This window comes from Tachypleus tridentatus, chromosome 11, assembly GCF_004210375.1.
Source record: "Tachypleus tridentatus isolate NWPU-2018 chromosome 11, ASM421037v1, whole genome shotgun sequence".
Classification (NCBI taxonomy): Eukaryota; Metazoa; Arthropoda; class Merostomata; order Xiphosura; family Limulidae; genus Tachypleus; species Tachypleus tridentatus.
In genome coordinates, this window is record NC_134835.1 from 73,905,307 (window position 1) to 73,929,429 (window position 24,123).

Below are 24,123 nucleotides of genomic sequence, written 5' to 3' on the forward strand. Positions count from 1 at the left end.
GAACTACAAGATGACATACTGAAGCATTATTGAAACTTTAATGGAAACTATGGAACAGCAGAAAGATCAAGAAAGACTACATAAATAAACAACAAATTCAATGAAAAGTTTAAAAAATAATAATTACTATCTGGTTATGAAAATCAAAATCTTTTATTTTCTACTTCAGTATAATTTACAACTTTTTTTTTAGTATCAATACTAGTGAACACAAAAAACAATATTATAAACAAATAGTTAACAAAAATAAATAAATATGTCCAAATATGTTTCTCCATTATAAATTATATACTTGCCATGTGTTTAATAAAAAGCTTTGACTAGTGGAAAGGTATTACCTTAAAGAATTTGGCAATAAAATGTTTTGTTATGCCAAACAACCAAAAACTTGTCTCTTCAGACTCTTTGATGGAAGAACATTATTTAAAACCCACCTACGTAAGAATAGCATCTTTAGAGACAATACAGCAAGTACACATAATTAATAAGTGTTTGGTCAGACATTACACGAAAAAAGTTAAGATGATGCAAAACAAAATCTATTTTTATATGACATATTTGGAATCAGACATTCATCCATTCTTAAGTAAAACTCAGTAATAATTTTTTTAAAGTTTTAGTCTCTAAACAATCTTATTATAATTATATATTAGTATCTAAGAATGTATGTAACATTTCATAAAACTGAAGAAGATTACATATAAACCCCAGAATTTATTTCATTTTAAATATCAACATTTCATACTTATTGTTAGTAAAGTCAAATGTCAAGTAAGCTGTTTTACGTGTGTCCTTCTGTGTAGTTTGAGCTCTTAATACCTTTGAAATTACACTTTTTTTTTAAATCTTGCAGTAAGCAGCAGGGTTAAGTAAAGTTATTCTAAAGTTAATTGTTTGTGCTTTACTTCCATCAATATTAGTACAAACTTTCTGAAATACAAACAGAGTAATTTGTTTCTAGTTCTTCATGACAAAGTTTATGATTTTGTGAGTGATATTGTCACGAATTTAGATTTCAAAAATGTTCCTCTAGTAAATTATATTTAGCTGGGCTAACAGTAAAAATCCAAAAAACAAAATTGACAGTCCTAGAATGAGAGAAGATCCATAAACAGGTGTTCTAAAAAGTTTTGCCTGTAAAATAAATAAATAAAATATTCTAAACATATACATAAATAACACTATATGTTAAGATTTGAAGGTCAAAACATAAATAACAAAAAGAAAAGTTTAGTTTGAATTTTATAAATTCTGTATTATTTACCTATTCTATAATAAACCTATCATTAACTATGTTATAAAGATAAATCAAAAAAGTAGCTTTCAAATCTCAATTTCCTCTCTTTCTGCACAAAAAATTCCCTTTTATATTTGTATTTTCCTCAATTACTTTCCAAATATTTACTTTAAACTCTCAAAATATTTGTCTGTTGTTTTCATTTTGCCAAAATGCAAAACTTTCTGCACATACTTGTGCATTCATTATCAAAAAATGTACCCTACAAGCCTGAATAAGATTTATTACGTTTTAATCAATTTCTTAGCCTTCCTATTTCTTTACTTCAATGTTTACAACTCAGTGAGGTATCAATTCAATTACCCATTCAAAAATATTTTATATATTGAAGCTAAAAAGATACTACAGTTAAAGCAAGTTCTAACAAGCATTATTTATATATTACATTTCTGGCCAATAATAAAATAAGCACCAATAACAATAAAGATATCATAATTTGGTAATACATAAAGACACTAAACTTAATAAATCAGACAAAATAAATTAATTTAGTAAATCCAAACAGCTTTTTCAGTAGCAAAGAAGCAGAAAAAGCATACTTTGTGTAAATAACCTATTTCATATCAGTATAGTGCATTATCATGAAACTTTTCTGTATCTATTTCCCTATTTCAGAAAAAATGTTTCTACAGGTTAAAAACTATGATCCTTGTTCAATACGTTTATTTTTAGTAAAAATATCTTTTTTTTCTTACAATTGTTTTTCTTTTTGTGGTTATTTCTAGCAACATACTTTTAATTAATTTATATCACCCAATTGTAAATTATTAGTTTCCTTAAACGTTTATTATGTTTTTAATTTTTCAATCTTTCACTTTATTGCTGGGAATTTTGTAAATATTTAAAAATGATTTTGTTTTTCCTTCTATATTTGTTTAGTTTGAAACATTAAAAAAGAACTCTTATAACATTATGTAATAGCTTCTACCATAAAGCTTCTTAAATAATATTTTCAAACTTAATATTCATACCCGCAATTTTAACGAAGTAGTAAACAGAAGAACTGAATCTAAATCACTCTGAATTGTGTCTTGGTATCCAAATGGACGAATCCATATCTCATGTCCAAGTTTTTTAAGTGCCCAACAAGAACTCGTTAAACGGGCTGCCTGTAATACATGACAAAAATTAACTAAACTTGCCAAAATAATCTAAATTTTTTCTATTTATATAACATGAGGTTATACACAGCAAAGATATCTATAAATATTATGTTAATGCATAAAATTTATTCACTTTTCTTGGAGAAGAATAAAAGCTAGTCTTAATTTTCCTTTTTTTTTAATCCATTCTTTGACAGTTATCTTAGTATTTATTTGATATATTAGCATGAACAAAATATACAGAGAGAAATTTGTTGAAGAGAATAAACAAACTATTTTTCAGGTTTTTAGCAAATATCCATTAGCTGCTCAAACAAAGATGATGCTTTTAAATAGAGTGATATCAAATGTGACAAACAGTGCTATTATTCAAAGAAAGTAATAAAAATATAACCTAATTTAGTGAATTTACTAATAAATGTTGTCACCAGATTTCTATTTTAAATATTTAAGGGACATAGTAAAGCAGACTAATATATCTTGTAATATCTTCATTTGATTACTCAGAGAATAAAGTCTGTAAGACATGGTTATAGTCCGATTATTTAATAGTAAATAGAACATATATTATCAGTTATTTTGTTATTAATCAACCATCAACACTTAAGATAAACCAACTTACCTGTATAATTGGAAAGGTCACTAGAATGATCCACAAAAACACAGAAACAAAAACCGATGCAAAAATGAAAACATCATTAGTGGAACTGCTGGTACCCCTCAGAAACCCATAAATTGCTGAAAAAAGTATCGTATTTCATATTTACTTTTATCTTATCAATAATCAATAGTGCATCTTCTTAACACTATTTTAAGTAATATTTTTTCCACAAACTACATTTAACAATCACAAAGATTTACTCATACATGTTACAATACATATTACTAATAGCAGTTAACAATATTTCACACACATTTCAGTATTTAAACAAAAAAATTAAGCCAGGTGAAAACATTGTGTGTCAAGTTTTCTGATGATGGTGGGTAATTTTACTTCTGTCAATTTAGTTTTCACACACATACACAGGTGTGATATTGATGTCAGCTGCAGTAGTTTCACAACTGCTGTTTTCTCACATTACTTCTAATACATATATAATGAAATGTGATAAAGTTGCCTGTAATGGTTTGAAAGTTATAATTTTCCTTCACTGAAAATATATTTTTAACACTACTTACCTCTCTCACAAACATAGCTATTCTTGTTCAGTGCTGCCCTCTATTTGCAAAGTATTTTTCACATTCCACAAGCCTTTCACTCCCATATACTCTTCACTTCACATGGTTTAACTGAAACTCATGTGCCAATTATTATGTGGCAAACCTACACCCATAATAGACACGTCCCATACAAACACACACAACTCATGAATTCCTCTATTCTACCTATCACTTTGAGCTTATGCAGAAACTGAAACAAGAGTAGACAGTGGGGTGGAAAATGTTAGCATGAGTACCTACCTGTCAGAAATATATTTTCAGCACAGAGAAACTATATCTTCTGCCAAAATACATGACTTCCACCGATATATATATATATATATCTAGAATCCCACACTGAATGGGTGGAGGGACTAGTGCAAGCGAAAAAGTAGAAGCATCCTTTAAAGGTGTCCAAAGGACACCCTCATGAGTGAGCCCTGTAATAAGAAGATTATATATGGGAGAGAGCACTATTTCTGCACCAGGTATGCTCTTCACCCAGATGTAGAAAAGGTGCAACAAATCTAGGCAGAAAATTTTGAGGACTACATCCAGTAGAAAATAAAATGGTAAAACAGTTATCCTAACCAAATTTATAATTTTAATCTTCCTGATGAACAAAATGTGGGTAAGAACAAAATGTCCCCCAACGTAAGATTGGTTGTGATGCAACAGACCACACACAGCAAGTCAACTACAACCAAAACTCCTCTAATGGAACCAACATCCATGCTGGGTCAGGAAAGAAGACTGAGAATTATATCATCTTTACCTCAAGTTCAGCTGACTAGAGGGGAAAATCCCACCATAAACCAGGGAACAGAGCACATGTGAGCACAGCATAATATAAATAAATTCCACTCAAATCAAACACACCAGACCACCTCCAACATAATAACACCTATTGTATAAAAAGACATCAAAGACTAGTATAAAAAGAAAAAGTGGAGCAACCAATAAGTTCCCCATCAAGGCACCTCTCGAACCCATATGTGTAAACTTACAATGATTGGTTCAGCTCTAAATTTCAAACTCAACTGCTGGGAACTATCTTCCATGCACAAGTACAGTGAGAGACCACAATCAAATGGGTAAACTGTACATGTGCCAATACACCACATATGTGGTTAGTTGGTTGGCATTTATTGGTACAAAACAAATAGGATGTCTGCACTAGACAACTGGTAAAAAAAACAACATAAAAGTAAAATTGTTATAAAATGTAAAATAAATTGAGGTAAAACTAAAAAAAGGTTAAAAAAGCAGATAAAAACTTCAAAAGAATTTAAAAGGCCAACGGCTACTAAAAAATGTAAAAACACAAGAAAGGTGAATAGTGTCACCATTACCAATAACACTGTTTAGCATCAGGGACAAACCCATGGAAAAATGTCTAAAATGTTGCCATTGTTCAAAGTCATAATGACAGCACAACAGTAAAATGTGGGCTATTGTGACTTGAGCGTCACAAAGGCCACATAGTGATGCATCAGTCTTAGATAAAAGAAGAGTTTAAAAACTGTGGCCAATGCGTAGCGAAACCTTAACAGAAGGCTTTCTCCAGAAAAGCTTGTTATCACTTTGTTCACTTTAAGTTGATTGCCAACTGGTATAGAGTTGAGCCTTGAATACAGGCCACAGTCTACGTAAGGAATAGACATGGAACTAGAGCAGACAGACTTAGCTGTGATGTCAGCAAGCTCTTTCCTACAAATTCTGGCATGGCCTGGCTTCCAAAAAACTGGAAGGAATGGAATATAAAGAAAAATGGGAGAGTAAGTTTTAAGTATCGATAAGTTTGTTTGTTTTTTTAATTTTGTGCAAAGCTACTCTTGAGCAACTCTTTTACCAAAGCATAGTGGGATTGACCATCACATTATAATGCCCCCACAAATGAAAGGGCGAGCATGTTTGATGTGACAGGGATTCAAACCTGTGACCCTCTGATCATGAGTTGAGTGCCTTATCTACCTAGCAAAACACTGATAAAAACAGGATGAGAACTAACAAAGTAATTCCAGGAGCATTAGAAAGCTAAAAAGAGTCAGTAAAATAGTACAGTTGGTGTACTGCATAGCACCTACATGATCAATGGTAAAAAAATGGCATAAAACTTGGCAGTGAAAACAGAAAATGTAGAGTGGATCCTGGGAGCAATCACTGAACCAAGAAACCATGTCAGAGCCCACAAAGTCACCTGATTTCAAACCATCCATATAAATGGGAATAGATAAATGGTTTGAAAGATGTTCAGCAACTAGAAAACTACTTCCAATCAAGAGTATCCACTTTCCACAGATGGCCCAAAGAAAGTTCACAAGTGCAGTTGATAAGCCATGGTGGGATGGCCTGACCAGTAGGGACAGCAACATTATCCAAGGACAGGACAGATCAAATTCAGCCAGATGTACCTGAAAGACCAAAAGAAAAAATGACAGGCCAAATATTCCAAAAGCACATAGTCCAATGAGGAAGAAAGACACAATCCTGGGCAGGATGCTGTGGTAAGGATCACAGTTTTGAAGCATACTGAAAAGAAAGTTGCAAGCAGCAGAAATGAAGTGGAGGTTCATGGTACTCAGCGTACAAACTCTGAACTGAAAAAGTATGGAAAGCTGGTGAACAGGGTTCAAATTTTTGTTCTAGTAGAACCATAGATTAGAGACCCATACTTCAGTTTGGATTGATTGAGGACACAATAAATCTTGAGCATAGAACATCAACCTGCCCCTCAAGAGATAAAAGAGAGGACTTGGAGGATGTTCAGTGCCCTTGTGGACTTGACACACAGCTGCTTGATGTGAGGAATGAAGGTCAGCTTATGGTCAGAGATAAACCCAAAGAGATTTGCCTCAGGGACCCTGGGAAGACAAACATTACCAAAACAGAGATCAGAATTGGGGTGAATACCCCACTGGCAGAAAAAATGCATGCAAACAGTTTTGGAGAAATAAAAGGTAAAACTGTTTGCAGCATTTCTCTTCAACAAGTTACTGAGGGGCAGTCTGAAACTGCAACTCAATAAATCTCATGACAACCAATACAGATGTGATGAGTCATTGACACAGAGCCTGTTTGCAACAGTAGGAGGAAGTAAGTTATGGAGTAATAGCATTAATCTTTACCACAAAAAAATGATACTCAAAACAAAGCCCTGAGGGACTTCAAATTCTCGTGGAAAAGAACAGGGAATTGTCAAATCCACACAGACTTGGAATCTCTAATACATTAAAAAGTCCTGGATAAAATTGGGTAAATGGTGATGCAACCCATATGAGGTCAGGTCTCAAAATGCCATACCTCCAAATAATGTTGCAAGCCTTCTCAAGATCAAACTATATGGAATCAAAATGTTGTCACTTGAAAGAGGCTTCCCTGATGGAAGTTTCAAGTTGAATCAGTTGGTCCATGGTAGAGTGATGTCATTGGAACTCATACAAAGTAGGGGAGAGGAGGTTGTTTGATTTGAGCAACCAAATAAGACAAGCATTAAACATCCTTTCCAAGACCCTACAGAGACAGTTAGTAAAAAAAATTGGATGATAGTTAAAAGGAGTATCAGGATTCTTTTGAGGCTCAGATAAAGTAAAATAGCCTGACACAAAGCATTAGAATAAATGTTCTCCTGTCAAATCTGGTTAAAAATAGTCAGAAGAATAAAGGAGAGATGGCACAGCATCTCATAGTAAGCATCATCAGGTCTGACTGATGTACTACCAGACCTATGAAGAGGAGGTTTGAATCAGCAACAACAAAAGGGTAACAAAAACAGTAAGATGGGTAAGAACCACTACAATTAACACAGCAAGGTTCTAGTTTGCACTCGTAGGCATCATGATCTTTGACACCTTAACAAGCACAAGAATTGCAACATGATGCCTTTAAATGACTGAACCACTGACACTGGAAACAAGGAGAATTGTGAATATATGGTCATACCTTAGAGTTCATGTAACCTACCTTGATAGTAACAGGTGGATAAAGCAATGTAAATGTCAGAATAAGAATATCTGTAGTCAGCAAAATTCTGTCCTCATGCATGGAGATATAGCACATTGCAGAAACACCCTGGCTAGAGAAACCAGCAAGGACCTCTTGCTCGAGAATGTCCTTTAAATCCCTCTCAACAATAGCTCTTCTTGAGGAATTCAAAGTAGCAAGGAGAATAGCCTCGATGGGTATATGACCAATGGCCTTTGAATTCAGTAGGAGTTTGGCGTGTTGTGATGTAGATGAATCCACCAAAATGACACAACTGCACACCTTCCTGACTGACTTAGGCAAGCCAGCAAGCCCCTCTTGTCCCTTTCAAATGAAAAAGAGGGATATCTACCCTAAGGATTTCTTAGATAACAAATGAAGGATAAGAAATTGATGTATGGAATCAGAATGTGATAGAGACAGTGCAACAGAGTAGTCCATGCATGGTCGTTTTCCAGTTATTTTTTCACAATTGCTTTTTTCAATGAATGGAGAATCCATAAGGAATAAAGATGCAGTGCCCATTGACCACCACCCACAGTGTAGTCCTACAATGCACCCACTACAATTCCAAACAAGGACACTGCAGCATTACCAGGGTTTTGTTAGCACTATACCCAAATACCAGCATCATACACAATGTCCACAACACCCACTGAGAATGTTCAATGCTTATAGTCTGTTGACCCTAACACAAGACCCTGGGTATTCATTCCGAGTCCACTTGTTTACAGAAATATAAGCCAAAGTAGTGTGTTGTAATGCTCCAGACACACCTCAACCACCAGGATCCACTATTCCCCTTCATGATTCAACATAAAATGGCAAACACCTGGGTGGATGTCCAGATTCCCAAGGAGATAAGCTGAAAGTACACAACCTTATCTGGGAGGTCTCCTCACCATGTACAGAAATCTACTTTGAGAGGCCACATATGAGTACATTATGTTGAGTAGTTTAGCTCTAAATCCTGAACTCAAATGCTGGGAATGGACATCATTGTAGGGGTGATATAAGGGATCCCATTTGCACTACATGTACGAGAACATGATGTTGTTGGTTCAGCTCTAAATCCAACTCTCAACTGCCAAGAACTCAGAACCATACAAGGGTAGGAAAAGGGATTGCAAACTTTACAACATGAGCATTGGCAGTAGTGTGATTCATTCTGCTCTAAATCCAGAACTCAACAGCCAGGAACCAACATCGACGCGCAGAGAGAGTATGATGTGTCCCACCCATTGTGGTGGTTCACTTTAAAATTACATCATCCCTTAAGATAACCCCACACAGAGATGGAGCATCTTTTTGAAGGATATCTGTCAACTACAATAGCATAACACCATCTCCTCACTCTCAACTTGAAACTTTATAGTGATAATGACTCTCTTACTTCACCAGAAAAAGAATTGGGGAGGGATGGGGGGGTGGGGGTCAGGAGATGAGGTAGAATCTCGAGAAACATTCACACCAGACAGAGAGGAAGCAATCCCCTTCTGCTGCTTTGCCCTTGAAGTCCATGGGCTAGTAAAGTCCAAGACACTGACAAGAAGCAAATATATCACAATGAATAACTTAAATGTGATCTTGTGAAACACCCCACCTCTATCACATGTGATAATAAAGAACAGTGTGTATTTAGTGGCTATAGAAAGTGAAGTCAACATGGTCTCAGAGTGCAGGTTTGTGTACAATTCTAAGATACTCAAGTACAACAGGTGAAGCAACACTCACTACAGAGAAGGGTCCAAACTGAAAGATAGGTCAGATCCCTGAAAAATAATGAAAGAAAAACCTTCCCAATTATAGTTGCACCAAAGTCTGAAGAATGGCTACAAGTTGACGATGATAACTCAACAAGGAAGAAACAGTAGCAAGTAACAAATAGTGAGAGATAAGAATACGCAAAATGGTCCAAATGCCCAGTTGAAAAATTTCCTCCAAAGGATGATGCAGATGAGATGTCAGACAAAAAGAAGTGTCTAATCTGATTGGTATACACCTGGAATAACTGACAAGAAAAAGAAGATAAGGAAGAATAAGTCAAAATAAACTAAAAGTGAGACCCAACTGGTATGGGTGGAAGGAAAGAGATCATAAACAGAGAAGAGTTGCCAAAAGATGAAAAGGCAGGAAAGGTCATGACAGAAGGAAGTCATGCAGGTGATATAACACCAAAGAGCACATCAAAGTCTACCTGGATTTGATCTGGAAGAGAGGTGGGAAAAAATGGAACAAGGAAAAATCAACAAAAGAAAAAATTACTCTTCCAAGCCACTGGAAGTTTTGGGGAAAAGAGTAATCAGGGCAAAGAAAAGATAAGAGAAATGGTACAGAGTATGCAAAATACTGATGGTAAACAAATCTGGCAACAATGTCCACATGCCAAAAGAAGGAGGAAATATATTGTAAGAGATAACTGAAATACAAAACAAGAAGACACAAGTTCAAACTGTGGTACAGTGACACAGTTGGAGCACCACATTAATATCCCAATCTGGAAGGGTTACATGCTGCAGAGGTCAACTAATTCAGAAGGTACATGACAAGAGGGATAAAAACAAAAAAAGGGTGGGATAAGGCTTTCTTATAACCTGTGATACAAGAGATTTAAAACTCTCTGATAAAATAATCAAGTGAACAAATCTGTAACAAGAGGAACATTGGGATGAAAAAGGCAAGAACCCATGATCCAAAGACCAATGTTTCACTTGTACTGATAAATCCCCATGGTAGAAGGATTGAATGGAACATGCCAACAAAGAAGCTATTTGCTAGGATAAACCAGCCAGATCTCCTCACCAAAGACAGGATAAAAACAAGGTGCAATTAAAAAGGGTAAGAATGATGGGATAAACTACCTAGAATGGAGGTTGCTGTAGAAGGGAAAGTTATTTGAAAATACAATGGTGGATCAGACTGAATGTGGAGCAGCCATAGAGACCACAGCTATGCTGACCAGTAAGGAACAATCAGAAGGACTTAGTATGGAGTGGATGATAGAAATTACTCTGGGAAAGAGTAAGATAGTAGGATATACATGAAATAATTTGTCTGTCCAATTCTGACTGAATGCATCTACAGTCAAGGCAAATGGATGTTGTAGTGGTGACCAAAGAGGTAACTTTGTATTTAGAATAGCGGAAAATGCATTCATCTGTAGAGTACCCCCCTGAGTGCATAACCACTTGAAAACTTGAGCATTTAGAAACCACTCTCTCTGATAAATTTTGTCTAGGTATGAAAGATGATCTGTGACAAAGTTGAAAGCACCCAGAACATGACACATAATTAGGTGAATACTGTGTGAGGGGGGCCAAAAAGATGAGACCCAATGTTGAAGAACAAAGCAAACAAGCACAGGTGTCTCTCTGGTGGGTGATATACACCACCAGCATAGAATTATCTGCATAGACCTTAACCAGATGATTACAAGCAAGATCAGAAAATTATCCAAAGCCAAATGGATAGCAAGAAACTCCAGGATATTGATATTTGATATAGTTAGGCTGTTCCAGTTGTAGACCACTGACCTGAAGCTACTTGCTGCTCAACCACACACCCACAGCCATGAAATGAAGCACCCAAGAAAATATGTAAATGTGGACATTGAAGAGGAAGTGTAACACCTAAGAAAGTGAGCCTTCTCCAACCACCAATCCAGATCACCTACAAAGGAAGGAGAAAGGGTAATAAGAATATTCAAAGAATACCACTCTACATTCCACTGGTCATGAAAAGTCCACTAAAGAGATCTCATATAAGCATGACCCATGATGATAAGTGCCACTATAGAGAACCACACCTGCAAAAGAGATAGGATCTGAAAGAGATGTCAAATAAAATACATAAATTGACAAGATATTGGGAAGGAATAAAGAATGATTTCTCCAATTTGACCAATCAAGCAACCCAAGCTACCTTCAAAAGAAGCAGACAAGTGTGTGGGGTAGACTTCAGTTGAGAAAGAGTCAAGAGAAGCATAAGTCTGGCAAAAGCCTTGACCACCCAACAAAAAACAATGTTGTAGCAAACCCAAAGGTAGAGCACAAGATTTATAAACCACAACATGATGGACAAGCCAAAGGTAGCATTGATTGCTGTAACATAGGAATATGGTGATAAGCAACTGAAATGTCAAACTCGTTTGCCCATAAACCTAGAGAAAAAGCCCAAAAGAGTGAGAAATGACTCCATGGTAAAACAAGGTAGTACCGAGAAGTGCTCAAAATATGATAGATCAAACACAAGCTGTCAGTCTCCAGTTTTCTTGGGAACAACACATAGCCTGAAATAAAATCCAAGAGAAGAGTGAACTAAAGATTTGATGGCATTCTAAGAGAAGACCCTGTTATGCTTCAGACAGATACTGGCATGTAGTAGAATCCCAAGGCAAAGGAAAAGAAAAGGAGGTCAATGGATGAGGAGAGAGGAAATTGATGACGGATCATTTGGATAAAACCTAAAGGACACATAGATTCCTGGCAAAGCCTCATTATAGATGAACAAACTGGGATACATAAACTCTCCCCAGACAGGAACCCACAGATTAGTTACTGATACTGTTAGCAGCATGACTCTCAGAGTCAAATGAAATGATAAAAAGATTATTGCTTAGTTGAAGGAATAAGTAAGAATGTGTGTTTTTTGTGTTTTTCTTATAGCAAAGCCACAAAGGGCTATCTGCTGAGCCCACCGAGGGGAATCGAACCCCTGATTTTAGCGTTGTAAATCCGGAGACATACCATTGTACTAGCGGGGGGCGAATAGGTAAGAGATGGGAGGATTTAGGATGGAGAACAGAAATATGGAATGGTCAAGACTCCATGCAGAATAAATGATCTATCAGTGAGGAAAAAGTCAAATACTGTCTCAAAGTTGATAGAAGATTTCTAAACATTGACCAATGAAGAAAGGAGGTCAGGTATAAATCCCTAAGATAAGGAGATGGCAAAAGAACATGGGGTAAAACTATATATCTCCCTAAAAATTCCCAACAACAGAGGAACCACATGTAAACAAAGAGTTGAAGTCAACAAATGTACCAATGAAAATGTAATTAAGTCAAACATATCCTCTAAAAAACACTCAAGAACTCAGAGGAATGCCTCAGAGAGGCAGTACATGATATAGATGTGATGATAAGACAAAAGTGATAAAACTGGGCTTGGGACTAAAAAAATAGGATAATCATGATCTGCTCTCTGAACAGATAAAATGGATTCCAGTTGCTGCAAATCAAGGAATGGAAAATAAGCTTGATAGTAGGCTAAAGTAAATTGATCCAAAGCTCACAGTAGGCAAGGTGTACAAGTGCCTTCACATAACTAATACAAAATCCTAAGCATGAATTTCAATATTAGGAGATGGTGGAAACACAAAATACTGAGAGATAGAAGTATCATATAACAAGGAAGGTAAAGGATTATAGGGAATCATGAAAAGGGATAAAACAGAACATACCTGAGAAATCATTGCTTAAAAAGCAATATTAGGCCTACCAGAACCTATAAAGAACTTGTGAAGACATGGAACTTCAGGTGAAGGAAAAATGCTGTCAAATTTTTTTTTGTCAAAAACAGATTCCACTTGTTCAGGGTAAAGTCTGGCAATATCAGGAAGAAGGTTTGCTAAAATGACAATCATCTCTCATCGAATAATTGCAGATACTTCCAAAGTCAAGTTCCCCACACCTGAAGCCTGAATAAATGTGCTGGTAGAAAGTACAAACTCAAACATGGTAACTTGCACTTTTGAATTTATAATAGAAATAAAACTCAACTATGTTGCTAATAAAAGAAAGGAAAAGAAAAAAAGTGACTAATTTCTGTAACTGGGTAGAAAATTAAATAATACCAAGACTTAATAAATGATTTTCAATTTAAAACTAGGTAAAATACATAGAAACCATGAAAAAAAATTGATAAAAATCTAAAAATTTGAAGAGAGCACTAAATAAAACGTTCAAACACAAGTACTACTAAATGAGAAGTGATATTTAGATAGAATGGCATAGAAGAAATTGTAAGAGTGGGGCACGTCTCTTAGAAGACGTTTGTGTGATAATAATTTGCATACTATGTTCAGTTAATCAACATGAACCTAGGGGTATGTAGAATTGAAAGGTTTGTACAACAATAACAAAAAAAATATTGCAAATAAAGGACAGCACTAAACAAGAATAACTACATATGTGAGCAGAAATAAAGTACCTTGTCAGAAATTATTGTTTTCATACAAAGATGTAAGAATACACAATATACGACACAACAATTGTTTATGATGTTTTGAAAACTACTCTGTTCTCTAATTAATCCTAATCCAGAAACGTGTCAATAAAGTGTGATAATAACATTATCTGTGATGTTTTGATAACTACTCTTCTCACATATTAATCCTAACACAAAGATGTGTGCACACTCAGCAATATGAACATTACATGTAGTGGTTTGATTACTCTCATATTAATTTTAACCCAAAGATGTGTCAGTAAAGTGTGATAATAACATTACCTGTAATGTTTTGATAACTCACATATTAATTCTAAAGCAAATGTATGAATAAACAGCAATATAAAAGTTACCTGTAGTGGTTTTACAACCATAATTTAGTATTACAAGGGACACCCCAAAAGCTTGATCTTCATTCAAATAACTGATAAATTTTCTTGCTTCCATTACTTCCTATTTAAAAATATTATTAGATTTGCAATACATATGAGTAGCTGATGCAGTTCAATATAAAACAATGATATAACAATGCTTAAAGAAATGCCCTTAAGTATGAAACAGTTATAATAATAGAACAAAAAAGTAAAAATCTGAACCTGTTAATCATAGATATCTAACTGTTTTGACCTAATTATTTATAAACAAAACAAAGAGTACAAGTTATTTTTCTCTGTTGCCCAAAACCACTCACCTTGTAAAATTCTAGAAAACTGATTCTCTTTTCTCGAACGGCATGTCCAATATTTTCTAAGTAAGAAATTATCAACTGACAATGGACTGAATAGGTTGTTGCAATAGCAACACAAATAATATCATTCCACATCAAGGTGAAAAACAGCAAGATAATTAATATATTCCGAAGAGTATGAGAACTGTAGAAGAAAATTACTGTATACTTAAGTTACGTGCAAAAAATTTCTATACCTTTTTTACATAAACAGTAAACAATAAACTGTGTAAATTATATTACATATACATGTCAAACAGAAACTGATAAGCATACCGATATCTATTTATGTAACCACCACAGAAGTTAGTGAAAAAACACTTGAAATATTCAAGACAATCTTAAATGAGACAGAACTCTAAGATGTACTTTTAATGTGTTTTTATATACTTCTTATGTCTTTACAAACATTTTCTGATACACTAATTCAATGTTCCTTACTTATACACACTAACCACACAATTTTTCTGATAAAATACATACAAATGACTGCCTGAATTTATTCTGTAATAACTTTTTTATAAAAGAAACTGAGTTTCATAATCAAGTGCTTCTAAACATAAGAGTTCCAGCATCTTACTGAGGATCCATCCATGTGAAACTAATCTTTACACCAGCTATTCGATGAAGAATCTGAGGAGAAACTGACACTAAAGCCCACAAGACACCCATTCCTAGAAAAGTTCTTGAATGGAATGCAGAAAAGAAAGTATTATAGTTTGTGACATTTTCTCAAAGCATGTAAAGAATCTACTGTATCTTGAATTGTACAAAAACATAATATTGGATCTTAGATTAATATCTTAATCATATATTTACTTAATATGCTACTTATAATACAGCAAACTTGAAATGCTTTATGGAGAACACTATATACTTGAAAATACACTTCACAGTTTAATATTATTTATTTATTTGTGTGTGTGCATGCACATGTTTTGTACCTTTAATAATATTACCAGCCTTTCCTAAAGTTCAATTATGCATTTTCTTACCAAAAAATAACAGCCCTTTAAATTAGAAAATAAATTTTCAATTTCACAAATACATAGTCATTCTAAGAAGTGAGACATCCTACAATCCACTGCAATTCAGTTTTATATAAATAAACTGAAAGATGTAGAAGATAACATACTTTCAGTTCTAGCTATAAACCTGTAATTCTAAAATGACTGGCATTCTTGAAACCAATACAATAATAATTACTTATAAATGTTTGTTCTTAATGGACTAAAGCTTAAATTCCAATCAATTTCCAATATTCTCAGAGAAATTAATAAAATAGCATACAATAGAACTTATTTATTATGAAAAAATGTTAAAAATATGACTAAGTTCACACTTTGAAATAAATTTAAAAAAACAAAAGTACCAAGATTTCTTAAGTTGCAAAGCAAAAAATAATAATATACTGTCTATCAGTTCTTGTATATTCTAAGATAAAGGACAAATACCTCAGCCTTCGAATTAGTTTTCCCTGTGCTGTGTGCCAAGTACGGGTAACTGTGGCTTGTAAAAATACCTGTGAATAAATATATCCATTAACCTTAGTACTATCCTTTTTCAAAATTTGTAAAAGCACACACCTTATACTCTCTTCTCTTATTTTGTTTTGCCCCAAACTGACAGTCTTCATTCATTTCTTTACTAAAAATACACAAATTTTCCATTATGAATACATTTACTCATGTGGAAGCAGAAATATATTTAATAAAGAAACATGATGGGTGCATTAAGTTTATTTTACTATGTTCTGACAAAGTAAAAAATAATTTCAATATACTGTAAACGAAAAAAATTGTAATTTCACTTTTTTTAAGAATATTTTACCATCCAACACATAGAACATTTTAGGCAATAAGATTTCATATACACATTAATATGGTAATTTGAAATTAATGCTTAATTAGGAGAAATCATCACTAACTCTTTCCAAAAGGTGTTCCAGCTGTTCTCTCTCTGGTATTCTCATCTGATAAAGGACATATATGTATGAGAAGAAATGTAAAAAGGCTGGTAAAAGGTAAACACTGACAATATCATTATTACAATACTCTTGTATCTCTGATTTTATTGACTGAAGATTCAAACGATTGTAGAAACTCAAGTTTGGCTCCAAGCTATATTCATCATGAAACAATGAAGATGGTGATACATGTGTCAGTGTGAACCTTCGTTTCACCTGTAAAGGTATACAAATAAGAATTTAGATATCTAGCTCCAAGGCAAATAATAAACTGAGAACTTCATTTTAATTATGTTTATATACTACATTAAATACTTATGAACTGAAACTACACATTACATACACATGGTAAATCATTTTCTGTTGTGTTAAAAGGTAAAACTTTAAAACTAACCTATTTTATTTAAATTAATGCATCTAGTTCCCAGGATTAATTAAACACTGAATAATAATGTGCAGATAAATGCTTCCAAAATCTCTACATGCAACTTACCTTTGAATAAGAACCAAAACCATCTCTTCTAAAACATGCAGCATACTGTAGGACATGACCAATTAATATCAATGAAACTACTGTGATTGTATATCCAGTGTTGAGGACTTTTACACACATGCTTAAATCTTGTGGAGTTGCTGGATAATAAAGTGGTCGCCATCCAAGCTGAAACATTTATATTTAAGTTTCAAAAACACAAGATAATCATTCTTCCCAATCTTATCTTTAACATCAAAAAAGAGAAACAACTTGTGATCTGATTTACCAAATAATTTGAACAAGTTTACAGTGTATTAAACAAATGGTTACAAGACTATTTTTACAATAAATGCACAGAAAACCATCTTTTTACCATATAAAGAAATTTTTAACATTCAAAATATAGTTTCCAAATAGTTTTGAACATAAGTTTAATTATAGTATATAGGTAATTCCTATGCATTTGCACTTATAACTATTAATAACACACAAAATCACTATATGAAACATAAAACATATTTATTAAATGTTTTTAAACAAATTTTCTGACATACTTACTACACTCCTTTTAGAAATTTGTACAGTGGTTTCTAAATCACCCCTACCACTAATTTCATGCTTAGAGAAAGTCCACTGTAAGCAGTAGTTTTGGTAACAGATTAAGGCTGCTGCCAAAACTACGTATTTTAACAAAATAAACAAACACGCAGAGAAACCAATAAAACTGATTCATAATTTTTAAGTAACATAATTATATCACTCTTTTGTATTTCTTTTAAGATAATCTGAAGGTTGGCCATCAAGAAAGACCTGTGATATAATAACCATAAATTTAGAAAATAATAATCTGAATCAGGAGATTAAAAAGACTCCCTAGCAAACAAATTATAAAAGAAAATATCCCATTTTCAGATGATATAGTCATCACCTTATCTGCTTCCAAAGCATGGAAGTTGTAAAACAAAAAAGAATTCAGTTGAATTTTAATTTTTGACACTACCAACTTCACAAATTAACTGTTTTCAAATTATCTAAGCTGGAAGTAAACAACAATTATGTACAGCTTTTTATGACATGTTTTTAACTATGTACGTAAGAAGCTTAACTATTTTTACTCCCCCTAAAGAATAACAATGAGGGTAGACAAGAACTAAAATTATGGAGTAGTAGTTTGGACAGTTCTTTTTTATCGTGTTTTCCATCATAAATGTTAAAAACAGATGCATCAAAATAAATGCTTCAGTACCAGTATTTTTAGCTGATTTAAGATGATTGAACAGAATTTTTTAAAACATAGTATCCTCATTTTCCTCATTAAAAATCTGAAATACCAGGCTGAAAAAGGTTAATAAATAATACATTTGCATAGCTTAATCAAACACACATAGGCTCAGTCTATTGTGCCAACCCTGTATTGTAAAAGTCTTACAATAATATAACTTTGGAAAATGGATGCATGTCAGCTGAGGTTGCAATCAGCTGAGCCAGTTTTTTCTCACAGGCATTTCAACATAGTTCTATCCTGGGTACAGTTGTTCAATAGTTAAAAATTTTATATTCCTGGAGGTGCATATATTGAAAATGTTTGAGGAAGTTGTGTAAAGATTGTTTCCAATATGAATTGTATAGACCTTAAATTTAGACCAGCACTTGAAATACAACGTTATGTATTTTCTTGAATTTAAACACATCCTACTAGCAAAATACATCATTTGGAAAAATGGAGTTTTGTCTGTTTATTACGTATGAATGTAAAAAAGAAGAAAAAAGAAATACCCAAAGAACAATTACATGTATAGGTGTAAGGCCTACTAATAGTGAATCTTATATAAAGCACATTAATTTCTGTACATTTGTTGTTAAAATTTAACAAAACATTTTTCAACTGCAAAATTCTAAAAGTCATAATTTTAAAGTAATGTTGTAATCAAAATGATTTTTTAAAAACTAATTTTTAGAGCATTTCCTACATTGTTTTATATTAATAAAAAATGATACATCTCTATATTTTAAATAAAATGTATGTGCAATGGGAATGTGGCTATATTTTGTTTTGTTTTTAGTTTTGAATAGATTTGATATGTAATTTTCTAAATTTGTTTAAAAATTCAAAGTTTTGTTGAGTTGAGAGATTCTGTTAACAACTGCAGAAATGTGTATCTAATTCAAACCTGTGAAAGAGGACTGTTATAGAGTTCTGATGTTAATAAGAGCATAAACAGGGATGACTAACTAAAACCTTTGAAAATGAGGCAAGTTCATACATTATCAACATGGTTTTTAAAACAGCTTTTACAAAGAGCTTATCTTAGTTACAAAATGTATGATTTTGTGCAGTTAGATAAGAATGTATATTGCATGAAATACTACAACTAAATATATATTCTGTCAAATTTCAACACATTCAGTTAGTATTGACAATAATTCTGAAGTTATTATACGTATCTATATGAAATGTGGCAACCTTTCAATACAATTTATAAGTTTGTTGTATAAAAAATTAGTAGAGTTGCAAACGTATTTGTATTCATGTCTGTGCATTAATGACACCAACCTGATTCAGACTTTCATAGATCAGAATGCAAGTTGGTGTTCATGAAGAGAATAAAAACACTTATGTCCATCAAACAGTTTGCATATTGCATAACTTCTTGAACTTATGAACTGCATAATTACATTTTTTTGTCCAATATTTCTGTATCCTGAATTTGGTATTTACCTTCCTTTACCACAAACTGTCACTGAACCAGTTATTTAGGGTAAAAATAAATAGCTGACACCTCTTACATCAAATATATAATACCATATTGAATGGCATTTTGTAAAGCTCCAAGCTTTGCACACTTTGAGCCCCACTAGTGTGCATATGATTAATGTGCTTTGTGCATTAATGTTTTTCTAAATACTTGTAAAAGTAATTCATGTAGAAAAAGAGGTATTCTGTTAACAGATGTCACATGTTATATAATGTTACAACAGGAATGTCTGTGTTAGTAATTAACATTTTTGTCTTCAAATAACACATACACATAAACTTACCAAGGCCAAAAGTTTGAAGTATGGAATTAAGATTTTCCTCTTACAATAATGAAGAATAGCTGACGTTGAAATCTCAGCTGGCTGTAAATCAATGATGTGACTGATCTAAAATTAAATCAATTAGATAATTTTGATAGCTTTAAATTTTAGACTATTTACACCAAATTTTTCTGTTACTTGTTTATCAAATAAAAACCTGTATTTGCAAAAGCTTTATAGAATTCCAGAAATTTTTTGAAAATATACAGTTAGCCCTTTTACAACAGTAGGTTAATAAAATTAGGGCTTCCTTCTCCAGAAATTACACCTAAAGATCAAATGTTCTTGAAAAACTATCATTTTTGATCACAATCTATTCTGAAACATGATAGCTTCAAATCACACCAAATAAAAGCAAAGCAAAAATTTTTTATTGTAAGACTAAGAACAAAATTATTAGAAAGCTTAAAAATTAACAGCTCTCTAGAGTAATTTTATAACTCCATTATTTTTGAGAAATTTAATAATTAAAGTATAAACAGCTGTGTACTTATTTTTCCAAGATATTGTGTCATTACCTGCAATTCTTAATCTTTTAACTGATTATGATTGACTTACATCAAGATTAACAAAAGACTCCTCATTAACATCTATTAGACTGGATTCTCTCACACATGATTCACTGGAAGTAGAAGTTGTTGACATGATTATAGTTGATCCTAAAAAACGAAATAAGAGCAATGTTATAATGCTATGCATATTTAGAAGTATTAAGTTCTTTGAATAAGTTTTATAAAGAAAAATAATTGTCAAAATAAGCATTCATCACAAAACTGTGCAATACTGACAGTAATTAGATCCACTATCCCTCACTATTTCTTGTCTTATACTGGCAATGACAACTTTAATATGAGTAGCTTTCAGCACTATTTGACCCATAAAAGAAAAGTTCACAAACTTCCACCCACACCTCCAAATTTCCGTTTTCAAAAGAAAGATAGCAAAAACAAACAACTGGAAACTGCTAGCAATTCCATCAATCTCTGAAGCAATTCTTTAAGTCCAGTGGACTTTTATTAACTTATTTATGATAATTGCTACAATGGAAGCCAACAGCTGCATGGAGTGAAGCTTGAATTCAAGTGCCTGTAGACCTGCTGTCAAATTTTGTGGTCTTAGACCTAAAAGAGTAATTTATTACAAATGATCATGGCATCCGGCATAGAATTCATAGTTTGTTACAAAAGAAATTGTAATACTGGACAGTAGTAGCATGTACTATTAGTCATGGCTAGTTTTAATCACACTGGGCAAAATCAGCAAAAGAATAATCGATTTCAATAGCGGCATGATTAAATTTACCAGATGTTCCATTAAAACTGGAATCAACACAGTTTTTAGCCTTATTATTGCCCTACCAAAAACTGTAAAATACTAAACTGTCCAAATTGCTTTGTACCTCAATGTTTGTTTGAAATGCACTGCTGGTCTTTAAAAAGAGTTTTACTTGACTAAATTAAAAAATTACCGGTCAAAGCTAGGTCACATGATACAATGTTCTTTCCCTCTACGCTGCGATTTTATAACCTAACCTGTCATTTAGTAGCTGCAAGAATTGAGATCTAAACGCCTCTCCAGCCATACAAACCCAAACAAACAACAAAAATTAAAACAAAAACTCGAAATAGCAACATTTTTCCTTCATTATGTTCAAAACAACTTTGGCGCATTTTGTAATTTATTAATGTTTAACAAGCTAGATTCATGGTTTTAAAATAAAATGCAATACACAACAAATTATTTGATAAAATGGCAAAAAAGATACGTTTTTCTAATTTAGGTTAAACTGTGTCAGAGCTGTTATGGTGTCGCCTCGTATTGAAAAATGTTCCAGATTTTCATTCGGGAAATTTGATAACAGTATGTATCACACGTGGGCCATTATATTCTTATAACTTAAATATAGTGCAATCAGTCTCTATAAAATCTTGGACTTTAGCTTTGGTCTAAATCAAACGTTAAACTACAGTATCATGAAGAGTTATAACTTGTATTTCATACGTATGTACATCTGAATTTTTAATATTAGCGATTATTTTTGATTTACGATCAAAGCTCAATGCACAACTTCCAGTTTTTGATTTGGAAACAAGAGTTTCCAGCATCATTTGGCAGTTGCATTGCTTCCAAGGTTAAGTTATATACAGCCCCTCACCTCCAACACACATAGACGTCTTTAGTCTTATTAACTGAAATTATAATACTATAGTAGATCCTAGTAAGGTAATTGAACATTGATTCTAAACCCTCACCCCTGTGGCTCAATAGTTAGTTAAAACCTCACACTGCTTAATTAAAAACTGGTTTCGATGCTTACGATTGGCACAAAGCTGATTACCCATTGTGTAAGTTTATGCTCAAACAAACAATCAAGCATAACAATAAGTATAAATTTAACACAGATTCACAGATTAACCTATACGGTTATTTACACTGGACAACAAAAACATTATAGTGGAAAAAACTCAAGTGGTTCGAATAAATTTGATGTTACTGATTTTTAAAAAATCTAGTCAGGATTTATCCATTGCTTATACATTTTATTACCACTACGTGAAATACCATAAAACCAACTAGTAAATAGATTCATATTGTGAAATTAAGTTTACTTCAACAGTTTAATAAGTAAAGGCATACATTTTTAATAACTTCAAACACTGACCATACTGTATTGGCGTAAAATCCCAAATATGTTGTTAACAGGTGCTATTTGTTTTCGATAATATTGTAGCGAATCGCACAATTTTTACTTCATTCCTACGCTCATCTGCTCTTCCTGGGAATTACGAAACCCTTGCGTGCTTAGTTTGCTAGAACATTCAAGAAGACTAAAGACTAAACATATAAGGGATGGAGTCAGGCCCCTCTCAGTTGCCTCTCACTCACTCAATTAGTCATTTTGCCTCACTCTGCACATAGTCAAAACGAAGTCCGATCTTCTTCATGAATTATACCTAAGAGTAACTAAATTTTTCAAAACTTTGTGTTTAAAATCTCTTAAATTCTACTTCTGTAAACATAAATTAGTTTACAAATTTGTAGAAAATCTTTCGATATGCTGACTGCATCAGTTCAAATAAAGTCTGAAAGTGTATAAATAACCCAAATATTTTCTGCTGCATTTGTTAAAATATATTACAGTTTCACAAAGAAAAAACGTCACACACAAAGTAAAGGTAACTTACTACTACTATTTTTGATTTAAATTGGTGACAAAGAAAAACATAGAGCTCCATATGTGTGATGTACAATTTTTACAAGTGGCTTGACATAGTGGCTGAATAAAAAAAGAGGAAGCATGACATTTGCAGTTCCCATGATATGGCATGAACCCGTTGATCATACAAGTAGCTCTTTTAAGCTTGATTGATACTTCTGGATATTCTGGTAAAAGTAAGTATCTCGTTAAGTAACCAGATATTGCATCTACAATGAAGTCAATACCTCATAGTGACGATTTTCCAGTGCAATATCCACTAGCTAGCGAACTGAGAAGCAGAAGAGTTACTCTCTTCATCTAATAATTATGTATTGTGACACCTCAACATAAAGTGCTTCATCTGGTCACATAAAAAGTGCTAAATGATTTGATTCGTAACTTGTTCCTATCAAAGTAGCTTTGGAAACTTCCTGACCCTCGTAAACTGAATGGAATATACTAGCTTCAGAAACAAAATTTTCATTTGACCGAAGTCGCCGTCAAAGTCTTACTTCTTACTGCAGCATGCAAGATACTTTGTGTTTCTGTACAAATGCCGATAACTAATGGAATAATTAGGTGTTGAACGTCATCCTCAAGAATAGAAACTTTTGTAGAGTCATCTGAAGTTAGTATGGAAGCTATACTTTTGTATAATGAGAACATTCACCCATCGATTCCTGTTGCTCATGCTGTGAACATGAAAGAAACTCACCAAAAAATTCATATTAAACTTGAGTTCATCAAATATGATCAGCTTATGTGGTTATCTAAGCGCAGCTGCCCTCGTGCTAAGCTTGCGGAGTGGTTATACCCAATACGGTTGCTTTTGTTTTTCTGAGATAACCGAGATGATAAAAAATC

The 24,123-nt window shown here is 33.1% G+C and overlaps 1 protein-coding gene across 12 annotated transcripts; it reads right to left on the minus strand.

The window, feature by feature from the left end:
- Positions 1 to 134: 134 nt before the first annotated feature.
- LOC143232465 (uncharacterized) lies at positions 135 to 22,905 on the minus strand. Of its 12 annotated transcripts, none has more exons than XM_076467958.1 (12): positions 22,723 to 22,905; positions 20,619 to 20,719; positions 20,022 to 20,126; positions 17,001 to 17,168; positions 16,469 to 16,723; positions 15,996 to 16,063; positions 15,122 to 15,226; positions 14,506 to 14,686; positions 14,168 to 14,267; positions 3,023 to 3,138; positions 2,269 to 2,406; positions 135 to 1,134 (listed from the first exon to the last, which is right to left on the minus strand). In XM_076467958.1, exons 2-12 carry the CDS (start codon positions 20,703 to 20,705, stop codon positions 1,030 to 1,032), a joined length of 1,428 nt encoding a protein of 475 aa, XP_076324073.1. In that variant the 5' UTR covers positions 20,706 to 20,719; positions 22,723 to 22,905; the 3' UTR covers positions 135 to 1,029. The 12 variants fall into 12 exon arrangements, with proteins under 12 accessions (XP_076324073.1, XP_076324074.1, XP_076324070.1 ...); XM_076467959.1 differs by lacking the exon at positions 22,723 to 22,905 and adding an exon at positions 21,826 to 21,937; XM_076467955.1 differs by lacking the exon at positions 22,723 to 22,905 and adding an exon at positions 21,529 to 21,665.
- Between the last annotated feature and the right edge of the window lie 1,218 nt (positions 22,906 to 24,123).

Coding starts and splice junctions, on each gene's coding strand:
- LOC143232465 (XM_076467954.1), bottom strand. Junction 15,227..15,995: donor AAACTAATTCGAAGGCTGAG/GTATTTGTCCTT, acceptor ATTCCATTCAAG/AACTTTTCTAGGAATGGGTG. Junction 14,268..14,505: donor GTTTTCTAGAATTTTACAAG/GTGAGTGGTTTT, acceptor ATTTTTAAATAG/GAAGTAATGGAAGCAAGAAA.